The sequence below is a fragment of the Lissotriton helveticus genome, chromosome 4_1, assembly GCF_964261635.1.
Source record: "Lissotriton helveticus chromosome 4_1, aLisHel1.1, whole genome shotgun sequence".
Lineage (NCBI taxonomy): Eukaryota > Metazoa > Chordata > Amphibia > Caudata > Salamandridae > Lissotriton > Lissotriton helveticus.
This window is the reverse complement of record NC_136063.1, coordinates 1,431,993,957-1,432,014,777: the sequence shown is the minus strand read 5'-3', so window position 1 is coordinate 1,432,014,777 and position 20,821 is coordinate 1,431,993,957. Positions and strand designations below refer to the sequence as shown.

The window sequence follows — 20,821 nt, the reverse complement described above, 5'->3', positions numbered from 1 at the left end:
GGGCGTGTCCTAGTCTCCTCGCGGCCGGCGATGGCAGCGTGCGAGTGGGTCCTGTGCCAGACAGCGTTCAGATCCGCTGTTCCCAGTGACACAGGTGAGTGCAGGGGGAGGGGGGCAGAGTGCGTTTAAAATACACAAATTCACACAGTTTTAAAAGCAAATACAATTTTTTTAGCAGCAAGCGTCGCTCCCGGCTTTCCGCCTCAGGAGATTAGGGCAAAGTGCAGCTCTAGTGATCAGAGCGCGCTTTTAAATGATTTTTCGGTCAAAGTGGGCGTGGCCACCCGGAGGGGGCGTGTCCTAGTCTCCTCGCGGCCGGCGATGGCGGCGTGCGAGTGGGTCCTGTGCCAGACAGCGTTCAGATCCGCTGTTCCCAGTGACACAGGTGAGTGCAGGGGGAGGGGGGCAGAGTGCGTTTAAAATACACAAATTCACACAGTTTTAAAAGCAAATACAATTTTTTTTAGCAGCAAGCGTCGCTCCCGGCTTTCCGCCTCAGGAGATTAGGGCAAAGTCTTAAGCTTCCAGCATAAAATTGAGTTAATAGACAATGCCTCCCCGTGTGTACATAAGGTTAGACATCTACCCGTCTCGGTCAGAGACGATGTTCGCACAGAACTTAGCAGACTGGTCACTAATGGAATAATTGAAAAGGTTGAATCCGCAGAGTGGATTTCTCCCTTGGTGTTGGTTAAACGCCCCAATGGAAAAATTAGACTTTGCATAGATCTCAGAGATCTAAATAAAAATATAATTGTGGATCAATACCCCTTGCCTCAGATAAGCGATATATTCACTGCTACTAAAGATATGAATGTATTTTCTATCTTGGATTTGAAATCTGCATACCATCAGGTACCTTTGCATGTGGAAAGCAGAAAATATATAACGTTCATAACACCATTTGGCTGCTATCGTTTCACACGGGTACCGTTTGGTCTGGCCTCCGCAGCAGCACTATTTCAAAGAGTAATGACATCTCTCTTTGATGGTACTGTAGGGGTAAGGTTCTTCCAGGACGATATCCTTGTTATGGGTGGAAATCAAATGGAACATGATGCACGTTTAAGGCAGGTGTTTGAAATTTTGAAAATCATGATTTGACTGTTGAATTAGATAAATGTAAATTTTCGCAGAACAAAGTTGTTTATCTGGGTCACACCATCAGTCAGGAGGACGTTAAACCCAAGCAGGGGTTGGTTGATGCTATTCTTAAAGCTACCCCCTCCCCCTCCAACAAGGATGATGTGAGAGCTTTTCTTGGTTTAACAGAATTCTACTCAAAATTAATTTGCAACTTTTCAGAAAAAACTTACAGCATAAGACAATTGCCCAAAAGCAAAGTCAAATTTGAGTGGTCCCCGTTGTGCCAAGAGGCTTTTGAGCGCATCAAAAAGGATATTGCTAATGCGCCCTTTCTGAAAGATTTTGACCCCAAAGCTCAGATTTATGTCACCACGGATGCCAGCAACAAGGGACTTGGTGCTGTCCTTGCACAAAAAGATTCAGATAACCATGAATGGGTTGTAGCCTTTGCTTCACATTCACTGACCCCAGCTGAGTAAAGATATTCAGTGATCGAGCATGAAATGCTTGCATGTTCGTGGGCTCTAAACTATTTCAGAGTGTACATATGGGGTTACAACATCCACTTACGCACAGACCACAAACCATTAATTAAAATTCTCTCAGCTTTGGGTCTACAAAATGCCTCCCCCAGACTCAGCAAAATGTCAGTCAAGTTACTAGACTACAATTACACAGTGGAATACTGGCCTGGGGTTCGAAAAAAAGTTGCTGACTTCTTAAGCAGGTTTCCCTTACCCAACGAAGAGGTCACAAAGGAGCAACTTGACTTTGAGAAAGTAGCGTTACTGTTCAACACTGACTTGGATGGTATCACAAGTACTGAATGGAAAGAACATATGCTTAGAGACACCAGTCTACAAAAGGTTTGTGGATACATCAAGGATGGTTGGCCCGAGAAGAGATTTCTGGATGAAGTAACCAGAACTTATTGGGAGATAAGGAATGAACTGAGTGTCGAACACAATGTGCTATACAGAATAGGCAAGGCTGTTCCTCCCAACACACTCAGAAGTAACATTTTAAGTTTATGCCATATTGGTCATCTTAGTATCTCCAAAACAAAGCAGAGAGTCAGAAACAGCTATTGGTGGCCCGGGATTGATAAACAGATTGAGGTCATGATTAGAGACTGCATTAGTTACAATGATTCAGATAAGAGCCTCAAAACCGCTAGGGTTCCTCTATCTCCGTTACCCCCTCCGAGCATGCCTTGGGAGAGGATAGGCCTGGACATTACCGGTCCCATTGAAGGTCATGATGGGGAGATAATGTACATCCTGGTTGTCATTGATCACTTCTCCAAATGGCCGGTAATTGAGGTTGTCCACAGTGTAGAAAGCTCTGTTGTCATTTCGTTTCTTAATAAACTCTTCTTACGTGAAGGACTACACAAGCATGTACCGACCGATAATGGTCCCCAATTCACCTCTGATGCCTTTACGTTGTTCTTGGAAAGAAATTTCATCAGTCATCACACCACCTCGCTTTATCACCCAGAGGGTAACGGCCTAGTTGAGCGTTTCAACCGTGTCCTAAAAGGAAACATACAATTATCCAGGAACAACAATCTTAATTGGGAAGAAGAAATTTTCAAACTAATTTGGGCCTACCGAATCACTCCTTGTACCAGTACCTCCAAATCACCATTTGTTCTCATGCGAAGTAGACAATTTTTAAGCAGAGATTTAGGATGGATGGCCACATCCAAACCGGTAGAGTGGTCACCTGAAACCATAAGGAACAACATTGAGAAGGCAAAGATGTGTTTCAAAGAATGGTACGACACAAGACACAGTTTCAAAGATCACTCATTCAAGATCGGAGATCTTGTCAAAGTTAGAAAGGAAAGTGAAGAAGGGAGAAAGCAGATTCACCGCTCCCCTTCACATCAGCAAACTGTATAACAATGCTGCCAGACTTAGTGACGGCAAAGTGTGGCACATGAACAGGTTGGCCAAATGCCACTCAGTGGGAAAAGAGACGAGTCAACCTAATAGAGCCATAAAAGAATTGTCTAGTCAATGTCAGCCCAATAGTGGTAGCAAAGATTTGTGGGTTGATTATGACGAACCTGAAAGGGGACACAGTTCCAAGTTTTTTGACAAGAGAATGTGTACAAGAAATGAAGATGTTCAGGACAGTGGTCATTCACCCACCTCTGAGGCCACTGATTGCAGCACACCAGACCAGAATGACGTAGTCAGTCAGCACGCTCTCACGCACAATCAGAGCGATGGCGGTGACTCACATTCTGATACTGAAGTTGCGTCTGACAATCCGGGTGTCAGTGGTAGGTTTGGTAGAACCATCAGCGATCCACATTCTGATACGGAAGTTGTGTCTGAAAATCAAGGTCCCTGGGGAAGGTTTGGTAGAAACATCCACAAACCCAAACGTTTAGATGATTTTGTATGTGACTAACTACTTTGTGTTAAACATTCTAGGGAGGAAGATTTGTTGTATCTATGGTTAATGTCACGAGCCAATACTGGCGCGTGACATCTCGTGTCTTACTGCTCTCCTGCACGAGAGTTCCATTGTCTTCCCTTACACCCTATTGGTTCCCCCCACATTCCACATTCCATTCCCCTGGTCCCCTGCCACCCCAACGGTTCCAACTGTCAGAGGAACCGAGAGTCTTCACCGCACAGTTGTGTAGGGGCTGTATGATGAATAAATCTTCTGAACCCATCTTACCGCTTCTGCATCGTTCTTACAGTTGGGCATGCGGTAATTGCTCAATATGTGATGTGATGTGATGTGATTGGGTTCTTATAGAGCGCACTATCACTCCGAGGAGTATCTTGGGGCTTAGCTTCCTGTGTCTAGTAGATGACAGTCTAGACCGATCAAGAGATGGAGAAACTCATATAAGGGTTCGACATGCTGTGTCTGGTAGTGAGTAAATCCAGGTTTTAGGTTGTTTCCTGAAGCTTATTTCTGTGTTGGCAGCACGAAGAGATTGGGGAAGTTTGTTCCATGCTCTCGATCCAATCACAGATAAGGATTTACCACCTTTCGTCGTCAACCTGAACTTTGGGACGGTGAGCAAATTTAGGGAAGATGATCTCAGTTCGCGTGCAGGATGGTATTGTTTAAAATATTTTTGGAGATAGGCTGGGCCTTGGTGGTGGAAAGCTTTGAAGGAGATTGTCAAGATTTTGAACAGAATGCGCTTGTGTATTGGGAGCCAGTGTAATGTCTCTAGCGCGGCAGAGGCTGAGGATGTTCTTGCCCAGCCTAGAACAAGTCTAGCTGTGGCATGTTGTACCATCTGCAGTCTATGGAGGGCAGATTTATTGAGCCCTGCATACAGACTGTTGCAGTAGTCTATCCGAGATGTAATCAGTGCCACTGCAACAGCCCGTCTGGCACTTAGGGGGAGCAGTTTGAAAAAATTTCTTAGGCCTCTGATAATATTGAAACAATTTCCAGCTACCTCTCTAGTGTGTTGGTTAAAAGAGTAATGTCAAATTTAACTCCTAGATTTCTTGCAGCATTGATAGTATTAGGTGGAGCCTCTGCCTCCTTAGGCCAGCAGGATTGAGGGGAGAATCAGTTGTTAGGGCCGAAAGGTATTATTTTTGTTTTGGCAGAATTACATTTTAGATGATTATTAGTCATCCATGCGAATACTGCCGAGAGGCACTCTTTCAAGATGTTTTCTGCATTCGTCATGTTTTTATCCAATGTTAGGATTAGCTGGGTGTCGTCAGCGTTAGCTATCGAGTCAATACCAAACGTGGAGATAAGTTTGATCAGGGGGACCATATAAAGGTTAAACAAAGTAGGGCTCAAACTTGAGCCCTGCGGGACCCCCGTAGTCAGCTTTCTCTCGGTGGAGCGGAATTGACCTAGCATAATAACCTGACGCCTGTGTGCCAGAAAACCTCTGAAACACTCGAGCACGGTTCCTGCTATGCCAGCATTGGCTAGGCGGTGTAAAAGGATAGCATGGGAAACCGTGTCGAATGCTGCAGAGAGATCTAAGAGGATCAGGACTGCCCTTTTGCCCTGATCCAATGCAGCACGGATGGTTTCAGTGGTGGAAAGTAGGGCTGTTTCTGTCGAGTGGTGTGTCCTGAAGCCTGCTTGACGTGGGTGGAGGATTTCATTCTCCTCCAGATAAGTCATCAGTTGTTTATTTACGCAAGATTCAGACAGTTTACATAAAATTGAAAGGAGCGAGATGGGGCGTAGGTTGGTAAGAGTAGCTGGATCTTTCATAGCTTTCTTTTGTAGGGGTCTAACTGCTGCTACTTTCCAATTGGACGGGATCTCGCCTGAGGAGAGAGAGGTATTAATGATGGAATTTATTCCAGGGTTTATTTCATTTACGATTGCTTGCAGCAGTGTAGGGGGACAAGGATCGAAAGGGGATCCGGATTTCATAGTTAATATTGCCTTATGCGTATCTACTAGGGTGATGTGTTCAAAAGTGCACCAGCTGTGTTTTTGAGAGCTAGTATTAATCTCAGCTTTCTCTTGTTGGAAGATTGGGAAATCTTTCGTAATAGTGTCTATTTTCTGGGAAAAGTAATCAGCTATCTTATCGCATAGATTTTGAGACGGTGGGATATCTTGCGTTAATGCCTTGGGATTTCTGAAGCTGTTTACAATATTAAATATTTCTTTTTGTTTATTTCCTGTTGCTTCAATCTGTGCCGTATAATATGCAGCTTTAGCATTTTTAATAGCGGCATGGTATTGTTTTCGTTCTGTCTTATAAATTCTTTGATCCTCTGGTTCATAGTGGCGACGCCACTTTCTTTCTAGAGTTCTAACCTTGGTTAGCATGTCTTTGAGCTGGCTAGTGAACCATGGTGCTGAAAACTTTCCTTTGTTAGAAGTAGAGCCTGTTCCTGAGGTAGTGATCTTATTTCCTATCGTATTTCTCCAACCTTCAAAATTCTGGTTGTCGGTGTGTATATTTCCTGTAAAGACAGGTTTATTGTCTTTAGCCCAGTTTTCCAAGTCAGGATGTTTGATGATTTTGCCCCAGCAAGGGACCCGTTTATTAGTAATGTCTAAGACCTTCTTCCTTCTTTCAGTTTCATTAGTACAGACGTTAAATTCTATGAATTTGTGATCTGTCCATAATTGTTGTAATGGGGATTTTACGTCCATCATCTCAATATTAGTACCAATATAGTCGAGTATGTGTCCTGCAGAGTGAGTGGGTTCCGAGATGTGCATCGTTAGACCTAGAACCTGCATGATTTCATAGAAATCAGCTGCATGTTTATCATTGGGGTCGTCAAGATGGAGGTTTAAATCTCCTAGTACAGTAAGGTTGGCGAACCTAAGAGCATGGCCACTAAGTGATTCCCCTATAGTTTCTAGAAATTGCTTGGCAGGTCCTGGGGGCCTATACAGTAGTACACCCGCAAAGGAGAAAGAGTCTCCTATTTTAATGCAGAAGCTTAAGCTTTCTGCTCCTAAAATGTCAGTCAGCTCTGTCGTAGTGCATTTGAACGTATCCCTGTGTATAATTGCCAAACCACCACCACGGTGGACTGGCCTGTCTTGCCTTTGAATTAAGTAGCCGATGGGAAGGGCCTGGGGTATATCAGGGTTCGACCAATCACGTAGCCATGTCTCTGTGATGAATAGACAGTCCAGGGCGTGTTCCGTGATAAGGTCATAGATGTGGAGTGCATTTTTGCACATAGAACGTGCGTTTATTAATCCCCCTTTTATAGATATGGATTTGGCATTCCATTTGGGTTTGCAGTATGGTAGAAGTGTAAGTTTACAAATCGGACAGAGTGTCGAATCTCGCCATGTGTCCACCCTGATGGTATTCTGACAGTATTCGGAATGGTTGTTAAGGGATAATAACTCCTCTCTTGACCATGTAATAGATGGGGTAGAGTATTGGGCCCTAAGCCCGTCCTTAGCGCGGACGGGCGCAGACGGGTAGGACTTTGGCTTGACTTCGGCGCGACCGCGGCGCGCCCGCTGATCGCATCCGCTACGCGGAGGAGTGGCCATCTGATTTTATACTGTTTTTCTCGAGCGCTAGAGCGCTGGTCCTGGGTCTACCCTTAAGATGGCCGCAGGTTTTGTGCTCAATCCTACGCTCTTTGCTTTCCTACCAAAGGAACCCTCTTAAAAGTAGCTTTTCGTACCCCATTACTTTTATTGGTGAGTGCATGTCTACGCATGCCGGCTTCACTTTGTCTCCATGTTTTTTTTTCCATGGATCATGGACCACACACTGATTCACTACTTGATTAGTGTTCTTCCGTGCTGCTTGTGCTCAGAATGTGGTACTTTTTTTGTGGATGTCTATTGTTTCTTTCTATGCGCTTTTTACACACTCTTATGCCATTCTGTCTAATTTTTTTTCATTTTTGTTGCCTTGGGAGTGTCGCTCCTCTAGCTTGTTGGTTGCTTTCCAGATTATTCTAAACATCACTTTCCAGTTAGACACTTTACTATGACCAGTCTTGCCCAAGCCGCATAAAACAACTACACAGTTTATTAAATTGTCAGCCTTCACTTAGGGTGCATTTGTGTAAAGCTGCCTACAGCATAGAAAAACAGTTTCTAACTGGTCCGATTGCATTTTGAGGTGTAGGAATGTCGTTAAGAGCACTTACTTTATGCGTTCTTTTTTTTCCTCCTACCTTTTTTTTCTTGGTGCACGAAGATGCAAGATTCATAAACATGTTTTTTCACATTTGATGTAATTACTTTGTGAATGTAACTAACAATAAAGCTTACTTGCAAACTGTGACTACATGCCTGCCTTTCACAATATTTCACATAGAAACTACGCAATTGTATTTATTTAACGAAGCGTATGGTTGTCGCACAGCGGGCGATTTGTATAGGGTCACAGGAAAGTCCATAAGGTTGTCCCTTTCCCCCCCAGAAACTTTGTGTCTCCTATGTCTCTGTGTCATGGTACTGTGTTCTACAAAGTGCCCTAACACTTGATGGCTCCATCCGTTACCTATCATTTACCCTGTAGATAACATATTCTAACTGTAAATGTTCATATGTTGTTATTCAATTTTAAAGATCTTATTGTGCACTTTGTGGGCCCATAGCATACTTTGCAAGATGATGCCAGAGCCCAGAACTGGTAGATTGTCTACATCGGTTATACAGGACAGGAATGAGTACATGTTTGTCCTCTTCCAGTCCACCATGGCAGGTATACACCATACAGAAACTTCTGCGCAACTGCTGTGTCTTGGCTGTTCCATGTCGGTAAGTGTCGATTGATTGGCATCACAACTGACAACTTCGTTGGCAATCTCAGCAGAGTAAGGTGCATTTAGTCTGAACTTTCCATTCACCGACAAAACTGGTTCTGTCTCTCTGACCTAATTACCGTAGGGCTGGTTAGTCAGCAGTTATTTCGCAAATAAAAATTCAATTGTGATCGTGGCATTGCTAAATTTCAGGTGTGCGCTGAACAGCAAAGCTGTTGTGTCACGCACTAGTCTGGGAGAGAGAAAAAGCAAACTCTCTTGTGTTCTAAATATTATTTTTATTTTTTTCAAGGCACAATGGAGAGTTCGAGAACTCCAGAGGTAGACGAAAATGCTCCGAGGCAACAAGATAAAGTTGTCGACGAGGGAGAATGGAAAAAGAAATGGGAGCAAAAAAAGACTAGTTTTCACAAGGATCAAGTACATAGGTAAGTTCCTCTTAAATATCGAAAAGAATTTAGACATGTTGCCTAGGCTTGTTTATCGACAGTTTTACTCTGTAGATTTGTGGACTGTCTGTTCTGTACTCCTGAATATCCAGGCCTTTTTTGTAGCTGTTTAATGGCTTGGTAGTGGCTCATCAATTTAGCCTGTAGGTAGTTACGTTGTAGAATCACACCTGTCAGAGAATTCATTCAGTATCTGCCCGACTCCAAAGGGAATTATGTGGAAGTGAGAAAGCTGTGTTTACTTTATTTACGCAGTCCAACCTTCATAATGTAACTGCTTCCAAGATATTTGTAACTTTTCTCTCCAGGAGAAAATCTTTTTTGCTAAGTGAAGAATACACTTCCTTGCAGTCGATTGAAATATAGGAACGGTACCCTGTTTTACATGCCACTGTTGAGCTTCGTGCTCACACCTATATACTTTCACAATATTCTGTGATCAGAAGAAGGTAGAATTATTCAAAAGCATTGACTTGCATGATTACTACATCACAGTAGCTTGACATCATAAGATCGTCTGTATGATGATATAAAAGAAAATCTCATCATCTGTGTATATTTTAATGTGATAAGGTTTTTGAAAAGTACAAAACGCAAGCTGTATTGTACTGTCTTTGAGACTGTCCTAGCTAACATTCTCTACTTGACTTGTATTGTAACCACACTCTTTATTGAACAGTATCTCCTTGTTTTGTGATTGTACTCTTTATTGTGCAGCCTCTTAGTCTTTCTGAGAGAAAAGTATGTTCATAGCAAGTGTAGTCATTGAGACAAATTCTCAGAATACTTCAACAATTTAGTGTTTTGCGTGGACATTTGGAAGTTGTTTTTAGATCACACCATGCGCGCAACGCCCATTGTGCTCAAAGTGCTTCAGCCCCCCACCGTCTTGTGTGTCAGCCCGGGCTGCGACAGCTTCTTGGGATGGCGACTGTCTTATTACAGCCGCACCCGAGTACTTCACTGGTCTCTAAAAGACCAGTTACTTGTTAACAAGGCTTTGTTATTTTTCACCCCTTCTTAGAACCCCTGCATCTACGCTCTACATATTGCTGGAAGAGTCAGCCCTCCTCCCCCAAAATTTGCAGTAGCATCCCCCCCCCCCCCGAAATTTGGCTCCAGTTGCGCCTCTGGATCACACCCACTACACAGTGCAAGCTCTCTGTTTGCAAAAGACCCATTGTGGACGTATACTGAATGGGTTTACATCATGGTTTATTGCTTACAGTTGGTTGGCTTTGTTGTTACTCTCATTTGCTTATGTAACTCTCACTTGCTTACTTCTTATTGAATGGCTTGCCTTCAACATCTTGTGTTTGTCCCTTCCTCCCTGCTTAATTTTTGATTGGCTGACTTGTACCTTTTCACTGCCCCCTATTTGGGAACTTATTTTTTCTTTTTGATTAAGCACTCTATGAGTGTGTGTGTTTTCCTACTGTATCACTTGCATGCTTCTACCCCTCCAAATAACAGCTCCAACTACTCTTTCTCCACCCAGCGCTCTGAACTTCTCTCTCTTGTGTGCGCACCCCCCCCCAACTCGCCTGCACTCTGATTAGTTCTAGCCATGGTGTACCTCTCCCCTCATCCCCCGTGTTGCTTTCTCACTCATTTGCTACTTTTCTTCCCCGCCCACCACAACTCCATTACTGCACCCTGTTGAAACCAGACACGTATAAAATCACAGGAAACAATCAAATGTAGATGAAGTTTATATCTTAGAACAACCTGGCTTCGATCCACCTCAAGGAGTCAGGAGCAACTGACTCACTTGGAGTGTTCTTCAACTTACAGTCTCAACATGGAATACAGAACTGAGAAACATCATAACACATCCCCTTCTCTTATACTAACTTTAAACAAAACTAAAGAAACAACCAAAAGAACAGGTACGCTAAAAGAAACTAAATATTTTTTTAAAACACCGTAAGGGAAATCACTCCATCCCAACTAACTTCAAAAGAAAATGAGGTGGAGCATCCGTTACTTTCTGACATAATATTGTAAGTAAGCAGGAGGTCTGCGAACTCTGACCTCAACTGGAGTCATGGAACTGAGGCATGGAACGCCAAGATTCCGACGTTCTGTGTTAATATTGCAACCTGACAGCTGCAATTAAAGTCGGCACAGCCTCCTTACTAAGGGGATAATGACAGGGCAGGTAGGGGCCCCGGCATAACCAAAGAGAGCCGTGGAGGCGGCCTCAATGTCACCATCACTCCCCAAGAGCATTCCTCAAAGGCACCGCTAATATGTGCCGAACCATTCGAACAGGCATGTGCGCCTACATAGTATTTTACGAATGCTCCCTATTTATATTTCTTTTTTCGCCAAGTCAAAGGAGAAGTTTGGTAATAACCTTAATTAGAGGCAAACCGCATCGGAGGCAGATTGCGGCCTGCATTACTTCAAGGTGTTCATGCACCGGGGCACCGAAGAAGGACACACCGAGCAGCAGGAACGTCCACTCTGTCAGGAGCAAGCCTAAGCAAGGAAGGAAGGAGTGGTGGAGGAGGGAGAGGTGAAGGGGGGAGGAGAGCAGGGAGAGGACTTGGAGGGAATGGGGTGGCACTGCCAAGGAGAAACCACAACAGTAAAGCTGCGCTACGCCGATCTACCTAAAATTCTTGATGGCAGCTTTTGTAAAGGTCTTGCGACTGAATAAAACATTGGCAATGCCTTGTTCCTTTGGCACATCAGTAATGCAGAAACATTTACAATCCTGACCTGTGCTGTATCGAATATACATACCTACATAAAGCCACCACTCAGACAGTTTGATGAAAGAAACCATGATTTCGGTTGCAGGATTCCGATTAACCACACAACACAGCCAAAGAGATGTAGTCTTGCTTCACAGCCATCTCAGCCAAACAGATTACAATGGATCACAAAAGCATGTGCAGTGGCAGGAGGCATGTAATCTGGCTTGAAGCTTTAATTTGGGCAGTAAGTTTCTCTTGATGCGTGAGAGGAACTTAAATCAAAACAAGTTGAGTGTTTTCAAGCTGAGTGTCCCTAGAGAGATGGCAACACAGCAACAGCATTTGAGGAGCAAGACTACTGTAAATAAGCACCGTAAATAAGCACGGTGGGCTTTCACTTTCATCCAGAAAAAAGCTCTCGGCATTGCAGTGGCGGGGAGGGGGGGCGGGGGAGCGACAGCCTTTGAAGTCTGATGCCGAGGCACAGACAAATGGTGGTGCGCGATGTGCACGTGAGGGGCGGGGGAGCGGCAGCCTTTGAAGTCTTATGCCAAGGCATAGACAAATGGTGGTGTGATATGTGGCTGGCGTGCACGCGCATAGATCACAAGAACTGTATGCGATCCGCAGTAGTTTGGCAGACTTTTTAAACCGCTTACTAGAATCTCGCCTATTTATCCCTAAGGGATAAAATAGTCGAGACCTAAAAAGGGCCAGAAAGATTCTAAAACAACTGAGCAGCAATTGTGTCCGAGACAGGATAGAGACTTAAATCAACGAGTGCGAGGACATTCTAAAGGGTAATCAATCGGCACCCCTCACCCCGGGCGACCCGACTGACAGATCCCCTCTAAGCTCAAGAGCAAACTGTCCCTCTGTTATCCCAATAATGTTTCAAAAACCACCCCCCAAGAGGGCATCCATAAAACTAAAAAAAACTAGCATTAATCTCCCAAGACACATTCCAGTCCTCTGCCACCTCCCTTGCCAGTACTGGTATCAGCACTATCCAGCAGGAACAAGGTCAAGAACCTGGATTCCCTTGCACAAATAGATTTCTACCTCTTCAAGTTGTTAGCGACGAACACAGTGACAATGTGCCCTCACCATCATCTTCCGGGTCGGTGTGTGATATTGCGACGATTTGCATAGAAAACAAACCAGAACCCATGGACACCAGGGCACAAGTCCTATAAAACGAAGTGGGGGGGACGCTGTCACCAGAAGTGAGGTCACGAAAGATGCCGAGCTCCTCGCCCCAGAGAGGCCAAAGATTGAAGTCCAGCTGTTTAGCAGGGGGGACAGCGTCCCCCCGGTAAAATAAGTGGGGGGACGCCGTCCACTCGCGTGGTACCCCGACTCGATCCCTGATGGACACCCTTTTTATCATAAACACATTAAGAACAGAGATCGGTGCATTAAAAATTATGATAGAAGGCCTTACCACCTTAGTTAAAACACTAGTGAAAACGGATTTGCCTCATAAAGAGCATGATATTTCCACACAAAGTCAATATCCACATTCCATCACTAATGACCCAATGCTACAAAACCAGGAATTTCTAGCAAAGAACGCACTTCCCATAACCTCAACCCTCATCAATTAGCTACCTCCGCTCCTTTAATCCGCAAGCATGCCCCCAAACGATCCCACAGCTTGGACAACAAATAGACCTAATATTACCATCCAAGATAAGCTTAAGAGGCTAGCAACCTCACAGAATCCTGTAATTGGATACCCCACCCAGCCACGACAAGCTCAACTCCTTATTTATGAAAATTGAGACCAGCCGCTTCCTTTAGCTGTTATAGCTAATACCCACTGGTTGCATACTAAAAAAATCTATATGACCACCGTCCCGAGAATTAACATTAAAAACGCCCACGAGTGAGGAATCCCTAATTAATAAGGTGACCCACTGGATTCGTCATGTTAGGGGTTGTCAATCAGTGATCAGATACGATATTCTATGAGCACGGAGGTGCCCCTCCCCAACTAACCAACTGGACAATATCGAGATTACCCTAAAGGGAACCGAGATGGGTGAAAACCTCCTTGCTCTGGAATTTCGCTCCTGTCCTCCTGATGGGTCGTCCATCCAATTGAAGCATCTTCCTACAGACGAGCTGGGCAGAACATTAACCCCACAGTCATTGTCAGATCTAGCAGGCACTTCTTTTCTCGAGGTCAATTACTGACTACAGGACTATGTCACCCTGACCCTTCTAATCCCCTAAACCACACTATACAAAGTTCCCAGTGCCCAGTCAGCACAAGTGCATCCACCAGCCCTGTAGACAAGTAATTAGCTTCCGTCTCTCCCATGCACTTAGCCTAGCACACTCCTACACAAAGCACTGCCGCAAGTCCTATACTGAGCCAACAGCTGAAGATAGTGTCATGGAACTTGGCGGGCCTAAACAGCAAACTTCCACTTCCCCATTGGAATGAATTTGTGGGTGAATTTGATATTTGCATTTTTCAGGAGATGTGGAGCTTGGTCCCGATACACAAAGCTGGTTACACCTGCTTTCATACACCCGCAACTTCTGTCGGGAGAGGGCGCCCATCAGGGGGCTTGATTGTTTGGATAAGTATTGCACTAGATTGTCAAATTACTCTCCAAACAAGTTCAAGCCTAGACATCCTGTGGATAAGCATCAGGGGACCTAAAGGTGGACCCCTAATCAAACTCTTTAATGTTTAAGCAAGAGGGACAAAAGGAGGTAGACCCTCAACTACCATTTCTGCATTAGACGAATGCCTAGATAAGTGCTTACCTCACCCAAGAGTAATAGTCGCAGGAGATTTTAATTGTACCTATGAACCCCTGCCATAGAGGAATTAATTGGAACAGAAGACCAAGACATCAGATGGGCAGTACCTCAACGGGATCTTCCTTTAGTTAAAAGATAGACACAACAGGTACTCCAACTGAATTCCAACACTATGGTAGGTCACCATCTGATAAGCAAGGCGACAACACCTATAACAGAGCCAGATGCCCATCCAGGATCAATTATATCCTCCTCGATGTTAAATTGTGGCTGCTTTTGGTCGATCTGCTAGTGGGTTCGACCACAGAGAGTGACCATAAACCCCTGTGCTTAACTCTGAAATCCCTTTGGGAGGCAACTTATTATCAGGTGAACAACCAATTCTGACAGTCACCAGAGATATAGTCCCATCAAACTGCAAAGAGTTTTTGAAATGGAAGAGGGTAGCTTTGAGTAAGGCAAAGATTGCTGGCATTATACTAGAATTAATTGTAGGCATGGCCAAGCTCTAAGATGCGGCACATAGTGTAACAAGACCAATAGATGTGCCTAGGGCCCATATGCACACTGTTACCCAAATGAATGCATGCTTCCATGTTCCAAATCAGAACAAAAAACCTAGCAACTCTACCAAGGACCCATACTCTTAGTATAACGAAGACTGCAGGGAAAAAAGATCGACTCTGGCGAAAGCTTTTAAAGAGAAGAATCAATTGCACATAAAATCTGCCAGAAATTCCTATAAAGCAGCCCAGCGAGAGGCAAAGGCAAATTGGGATGAATCACATTGGGAGCAACTGAAAGATGCATGTTCATCTAAGGATAATAATTTGTTTTGGAAATTGGTCACCTGGGGAAGTAGGCATGCTCAACCCCAAATCATATCACCAGTCAGACTTGGCATGACCATTTTAAAGAGCTATATTCAGCAGCAGAGGCTAGGATGGAAGGGGGACCAGCCGGGCTAAACGGGCACTTGACAGAAGAGGAGCACTTAACCATTCTGGAGGTAAAAGCTGCAATAAACAAAATTGTCCCCTCAAAAGTGGCAGACCCTGATGGCCTGCCTGATGCCTTTTTTTTGGCTGATCCCAGTCATTGGGCACGCTATCTCCGATGGAACACCAGTCCCGATGTCATGGAAGACCACTGAAGTAGTCCCCATACACAAAAAGGGAGCTAGGGATGGCCCCACCAATAACCGACCAATCAGTTTGATTGATGCTATGCAGAAGGTCTTCGGCTGGATGTTTCTGCATCGGATACAGTCATGGTCTGAAGACAAAGATATCCTTTCCCAGTTCCAGGCCGGATTTAGATCAAAGACTGGGAGAATGGATCAAGTGTTCAGATTCCTTCTCATTTATTGGAAGGTTGTGCTACTTGGGAAGGGCAGTCTCTACCTTGCATTAATTGATTTGAAGACTGCCTTTGACCTGGTTCCCAGATAGAGGTTGTGGGTGACGCTCGGCGAAATGGGCATCCCCCCTTTTGTTCTTAAATTACTGATGCAGCTCCAAGAGGGGAATTTTGCCCAGGTCAGGTGGGGGGAACAGGGACAATTAACAGAGCGCTTCCGCGTTAACAGAGGAGTCCAACAGGGCTGTGTTCTGGTCCCAACCTTGTTCTCTCTATATCTGAATGGGGTAGTTGATTTCCTCCAGGAGGAGCCAGCAGACACACCCACCCTCGGGGTCATTAAGACACCAACTTTGTTGTTCGCGGACGACACCCTGCTGATATCTAAGACCCCAGCAGGGTTACAGGGCCGCATCAATAGATTTCAACTCTCCTGCGACAACCGGGGATTGGTCATAAATGGTGTTAAAACCAAATTCATGGCCTTTAACTGCCATAAGGCATGCAGGAATGGCCCTTTGCTCAGTGGGGTTCCCATTGAAAAGGTTGACACCTTTGACTATCTAGGTGTAAGAATCTCCAATAAAATGTCTTGAAACCCCCACCTAGCAAAGATGCTGATGGTACATAAATGAGTGGCTGGAGTAATAGGGAAAGAACACCGACTTTCACACTCCAGGCCTGTAACTCCAGCCCTCCAAATATATGACACAAAAGCAGTTAGCACTGCCCTTTTCGGAGCAGAAGTCTGGGGATTTGATCAATTAGATGAGCTCTGCAGGTCAGAACACAAATTCCTAAGAGACCTGGTTATGGCACCCAAATACGTCCCTCTCACCCCCTTGTTGCTGGACATGGGTAGGCGGTCAATAGGTGATGTAGCTAGGCTATGCCCCTTACTTTTTTGGACTCGCATTAGTCGGACCACTGAGCTCTCTTCTTACGCAGAAGCCCTTACCGAGATCATCCACCTAGATACCGGCGGGAAAATAGGCTGGATTTGTGACATTGAAAGAACGCTGTCAGCCATAGGACTTTGTGGTTGGTGGGCCAGTTAGGAACCCCCGAGGAGAGAGGAACTTAAATGTCTATACTGGGAATGGGTGGACCAACGAGAGAACCACAAACCCAACGTGGGTACACTGACAACAGAATTCTACTCTCATGAACAAATTAGGCATTATGAGCCCTTCCTTTATTTAATCAAGGTATCAAGAGATCGAATGCTGTACATACCCTTTAGGTATGGATCCCTCCCTGTTTGCGAAGTGACCGCAAAATGGCGCACCAGCAATGTGAAAAATTGCCCAAGCTGCAAGGCCCCGACAGAAGGCATTGCCCACTTAATGTATGTTCGCCCGGCCTATAAAACATCACGGGCTAGATCACTGAAACCGCTTTGCCAGCAACTGGGCACACAGGACCACTACACAGCACTGTGTATCCTCAGGTCTGACCCCAGGCCTTTTTTTTTTATGCTGCGTAGCAACATTTTCGGGACAAGCCTAGCTCATAAGGTGGAAAGCCTTCTCAAGACAGACATAGTCTTTATTGTATATAGGTCAGTTGGGGTTTTAAAGCTACAACATTATTGTTGCTAGAATTACCATGCATAAGCAATTAATTTTTTAAATCGCAGCTGTCATGTCTAGGCAAACTTAATGCCTTTTTAGTATTGTATCAGCGCTTATAAAGATGAAGTATTGACTGTTTTTATACTGTTTTTTAAGGCAATACGTATTTACCTACCATTGTTACTTCACTCTTTTTCTAATAATTTTAACACAATATATGCATTATAGCACAAAGGGCTCAATTGATCACTTGGTTGTACCGACATGCATGTTAACCAAATATGCTGTAGATCTGTACTCTCGTTTTTAAACAATTGCAATGTATTTTTATTTGTAGCTTTTATGACATCTCTGTCGAAATAAAGCTTAAATTGAAGTATAACTGTAAATTGAAAATGGAAAACGCTCATTTTCTAAGACCCTGCCTCCCCGTCACCTTTATTGTTTACATCCCTGAAGGTATATTAGCATGCCAAAACATGGCCATTTTCGCTATTTGACTGGAACGTTTTATGCAGATTTGTTAAATGTGGCCAAAGTTACAAGCATATCAGAGCTCGTCATTTCAATGAAAACTCTTTAACTAAAGAGTCTCTGTCACCGACTTTGTAGCATATATTTGTGGAAGTAACTTATATGTAGGGAATTCTAATAATTCTCCTTAAAATAAAGTATCACATTTTTGCACATTATATCTGCATACTTTATTTCATAGTCCTCTTTTTTCCTTCACAGATTATTACAGGCACATCTGAATTCTCTACTGAACAATAGAACTGGACTCAGGATATTCTTCCCACTGTGTGGCAAAGCTGTTGACATGAAGTGGTAATAAAATATCATCTATTTTCGCATACTCATAATAGTGTGTGCTCCCTCTTCTGATTGAATTATCATTAATACTTGATTTCTGTTTGTTCTAACAGCATGAACCAGAATATGGCATAAAATATCTACTGTAATTTTAAAATCTGGTTAAATATGAGTGTTAGAAATGGGGGTCTCTAGTTGGCAGAGGTGGGTACATTTGTCCAAGTAGGGACCCTTCTTCCTAGTCAGGATAAGGGAGTTACACTCCTGAAATAACCCCTTCTCACCCCCTTCCTAGCTTTGCACAAGCAATCAGGCTTATCTCCGAGGCTCTGTGTAAAGCATTTGCACATAACCAACAGTAATACAGTGAAAACACTACAAACGAACGCCACACCAGTTTTAGAGAAATATCCAATATTTTATATACTTAAAACAAAACCAAAACGATAAAAATCCACAATACAGTACTTAAAAAGGTGCACTTTGCAAGAATATTTGAAAAATACAGTTCCTTGAATTCGGTAGCTCCGTCCAGGGGTACCACAGTGTCGTGAACAACAAATCCAAACAGTTCTGGCTGACCACGGCATCGTGGGCCAGCTACGGTGTTGGGAAGACTAGCAAAACAGTATGTTTAGAAATGTAGGGTGTTGGCGACCTCTCGTTGACCTTCAGTGAGCTGGTGTCGGTTCCGGAAGCCGGTGCAGGAGTCGTCGGGCCCTTGCAATCATATGCGTTGCAGATTGAACTCCTCGCGGTTGAAGTAGGGAGGCACGGCATAGGCAGGCGTCCGGTACTGCGGTGCAAAGGGCAGCGGTGCGGCGTGCGTGCCCTCAGGTCGTGGTGCAGGCAGAGGCTCGGTGACGGTCGTCCAGCGGCGCCCGTGAGAACAGGGCTGCTGTGCGAAGTGATGCGGTGCTCGTCGTGGTGCTGGCAGCGGCGTCGCCGTTGCTGAAGCGCTGTTGTCAGCTGACGAACTGGAGTCAATGGCACCGGTGTCGTTAGGCCAAGGCTGCGGTGCGGGATGAGGATGGTGCACCATGTAACTTACGAGCGGTGCCCTCAAACCACGGTGCAAGCAGCGGTGCCGATGTCGGCGTGGAGCATCGTCGTCGGGGTTGCCATGGCAGCGTTGCCATGGCAGGCGGTGCGAAGTGCGGTGCCCACAGGTCGCGATGCACGTAGCGACTGGGTGGTGGCGTCTTCGGTGAGACCAGGGTTGCGGTGTGGCGGTGCCCTCTGTGGTGCCTTCAGGACACAGAGTTGGAAGCGGCGTTGTAGACAGCACCAGGTTGCTTTTTCTTCCGTTGCAGCACAAAACACACAGTCCCCAGTACTGATGGCAGAAGTATTTGCTGTTCCTTAGACCTCTTGAACAGGGAGCAAGCTCTACCTCAAGCCCTTGGAGAAACTCAATAAAGAAGTTGCAGAAAGTTCAGTCCAGTCCTTTCAAGGACCAAGACAGAAGTGGACACTGCAGGCAAAGCACTCAGCAAAGTGGCAGTACCTCCTCACAGCGTCTTATGCTCTTCTTCTTGGTCCAAAAGAGTTCTAAAGGTTTGGGATCTCGTCCCCAGTATCTACACCCACAATTGCTTTGTTCTCTCAGGCTAGTGTGTCTGTGCTTAGTCCAAACCATTTCTGTCCTCTCTGCCCCAGCTTCCTGGCAGGAGGTGGAGACAGCATTGCGGAAGGCAGACCAGGTCCATTTAGGTGAAAAGAAATCTCCTTCCCCTACTCTAAATGCAGCTCAGGTCTATTCAGCCCAGCCCTGACTCATCCAGACTCTAATGGAGCCACTGGACATCCCCAGTCCCTGTCACTCCAAAGGCAGACAGTCAATCCACAAACTCAGAAGAGACACACAGGATAGCTAAGCAAAAAAATACCTACTTTCTGAAAGTGGTATTTTCAAACACGGAACATAAAAATCATCTTTACTAAAAAAAATGCATTTTTACATTTCAGGCATACTAAACTCCATTTCCCTATCTTGTCCCAATGGGAAGTTATGCTTATAAGATAATTAAGTAAAACTCCCATTCCTTCCTATGGGACAAATAGCCTTTGTTGTGGTCAAAAATTAAATACACTGTAATTCACCACCAGGACATGTCACCTACACAAGTACATGTCCTACCTTTGACATACACAGCACCCTGCCCAAAGGGGTACCTTGGGCCTACCTTAGGGGTGGCTAATATGTAAGAAAAGGGAAGGGTAGGGCCTGGCAAGTGGGTGCACTTGCCAAGTCGACATGGCAGTACTAGACTGCAAACAGATACTGCAGTGGCAGATCTGAGTTACATTTACAGGTTGCTTATGTGGGTGGCACAATCAGCTGCAGGCCTCTAGCAGCATTTGATTTACATGCCCTGGGTGCACACAACTGCACGGTACTAGGGACTGACTAGTAAATCAAATATGCCAATCATGGAAACACGGAGCCATAATAACAATTTACAACAGGAGCACTTGCACTTTATGGTATAGATAACTGTGTGGGTGGGAATTTCTGGACTTCTGGTGCTACAATGGTTAAGGCCCAAATTTAAATGTGGCACACTCCTCGTAAATAGCTACACCCAAGAGCCATTGCAGTGTTAAGTATAGAGAGCAATGGAGGATTGTGCCCTCTTGATTTGTCAAAAGAAGTATGGAATAAATGTCAATAGTTTTATTTTGTTTTGCAGGTGCTTATTTTTTATTTGTATTTCCATACGTGAAATGAGAAAAAGGCTAGTGAGAGACAGCCGACACGTGTTTCTCCCTAGTGGCCCATTGGCCGTGGGCTTTTACAAGGCTATTAAGTTGAGAGTGAGAAAGGT

General features: G+C 44.7%; 1 protein-coding gene across 1 annotated transcript in view; it reads left to right on the top strand.

The window, feature by feature from the left end:
* Window positions 1-8,572: 8,572 nt before the first annotated feature.
* Window positions 8,573-20,821, top strand: part of LOC144828166 (putative thiopurine S-methyltransferase) — a 213,639-nt gene continuing 201,390 nt past the window's right edge. The window contains exons 1-2 of the mRNA XM_078686265.1: window positions 8,573-8,743; window positions 17,916-18,008. Coding sequence (XP_078542391.1) covers window positions 8,613-8,743; window positions 17,916-18,008 — 224 coding nt within the window. The 5' untranslated portion in view covers window positions 8,573-8,612. The remainder of the gene's footprint in view (window positions 8,744-17,915; window positions 18,009-20,821) is intronic.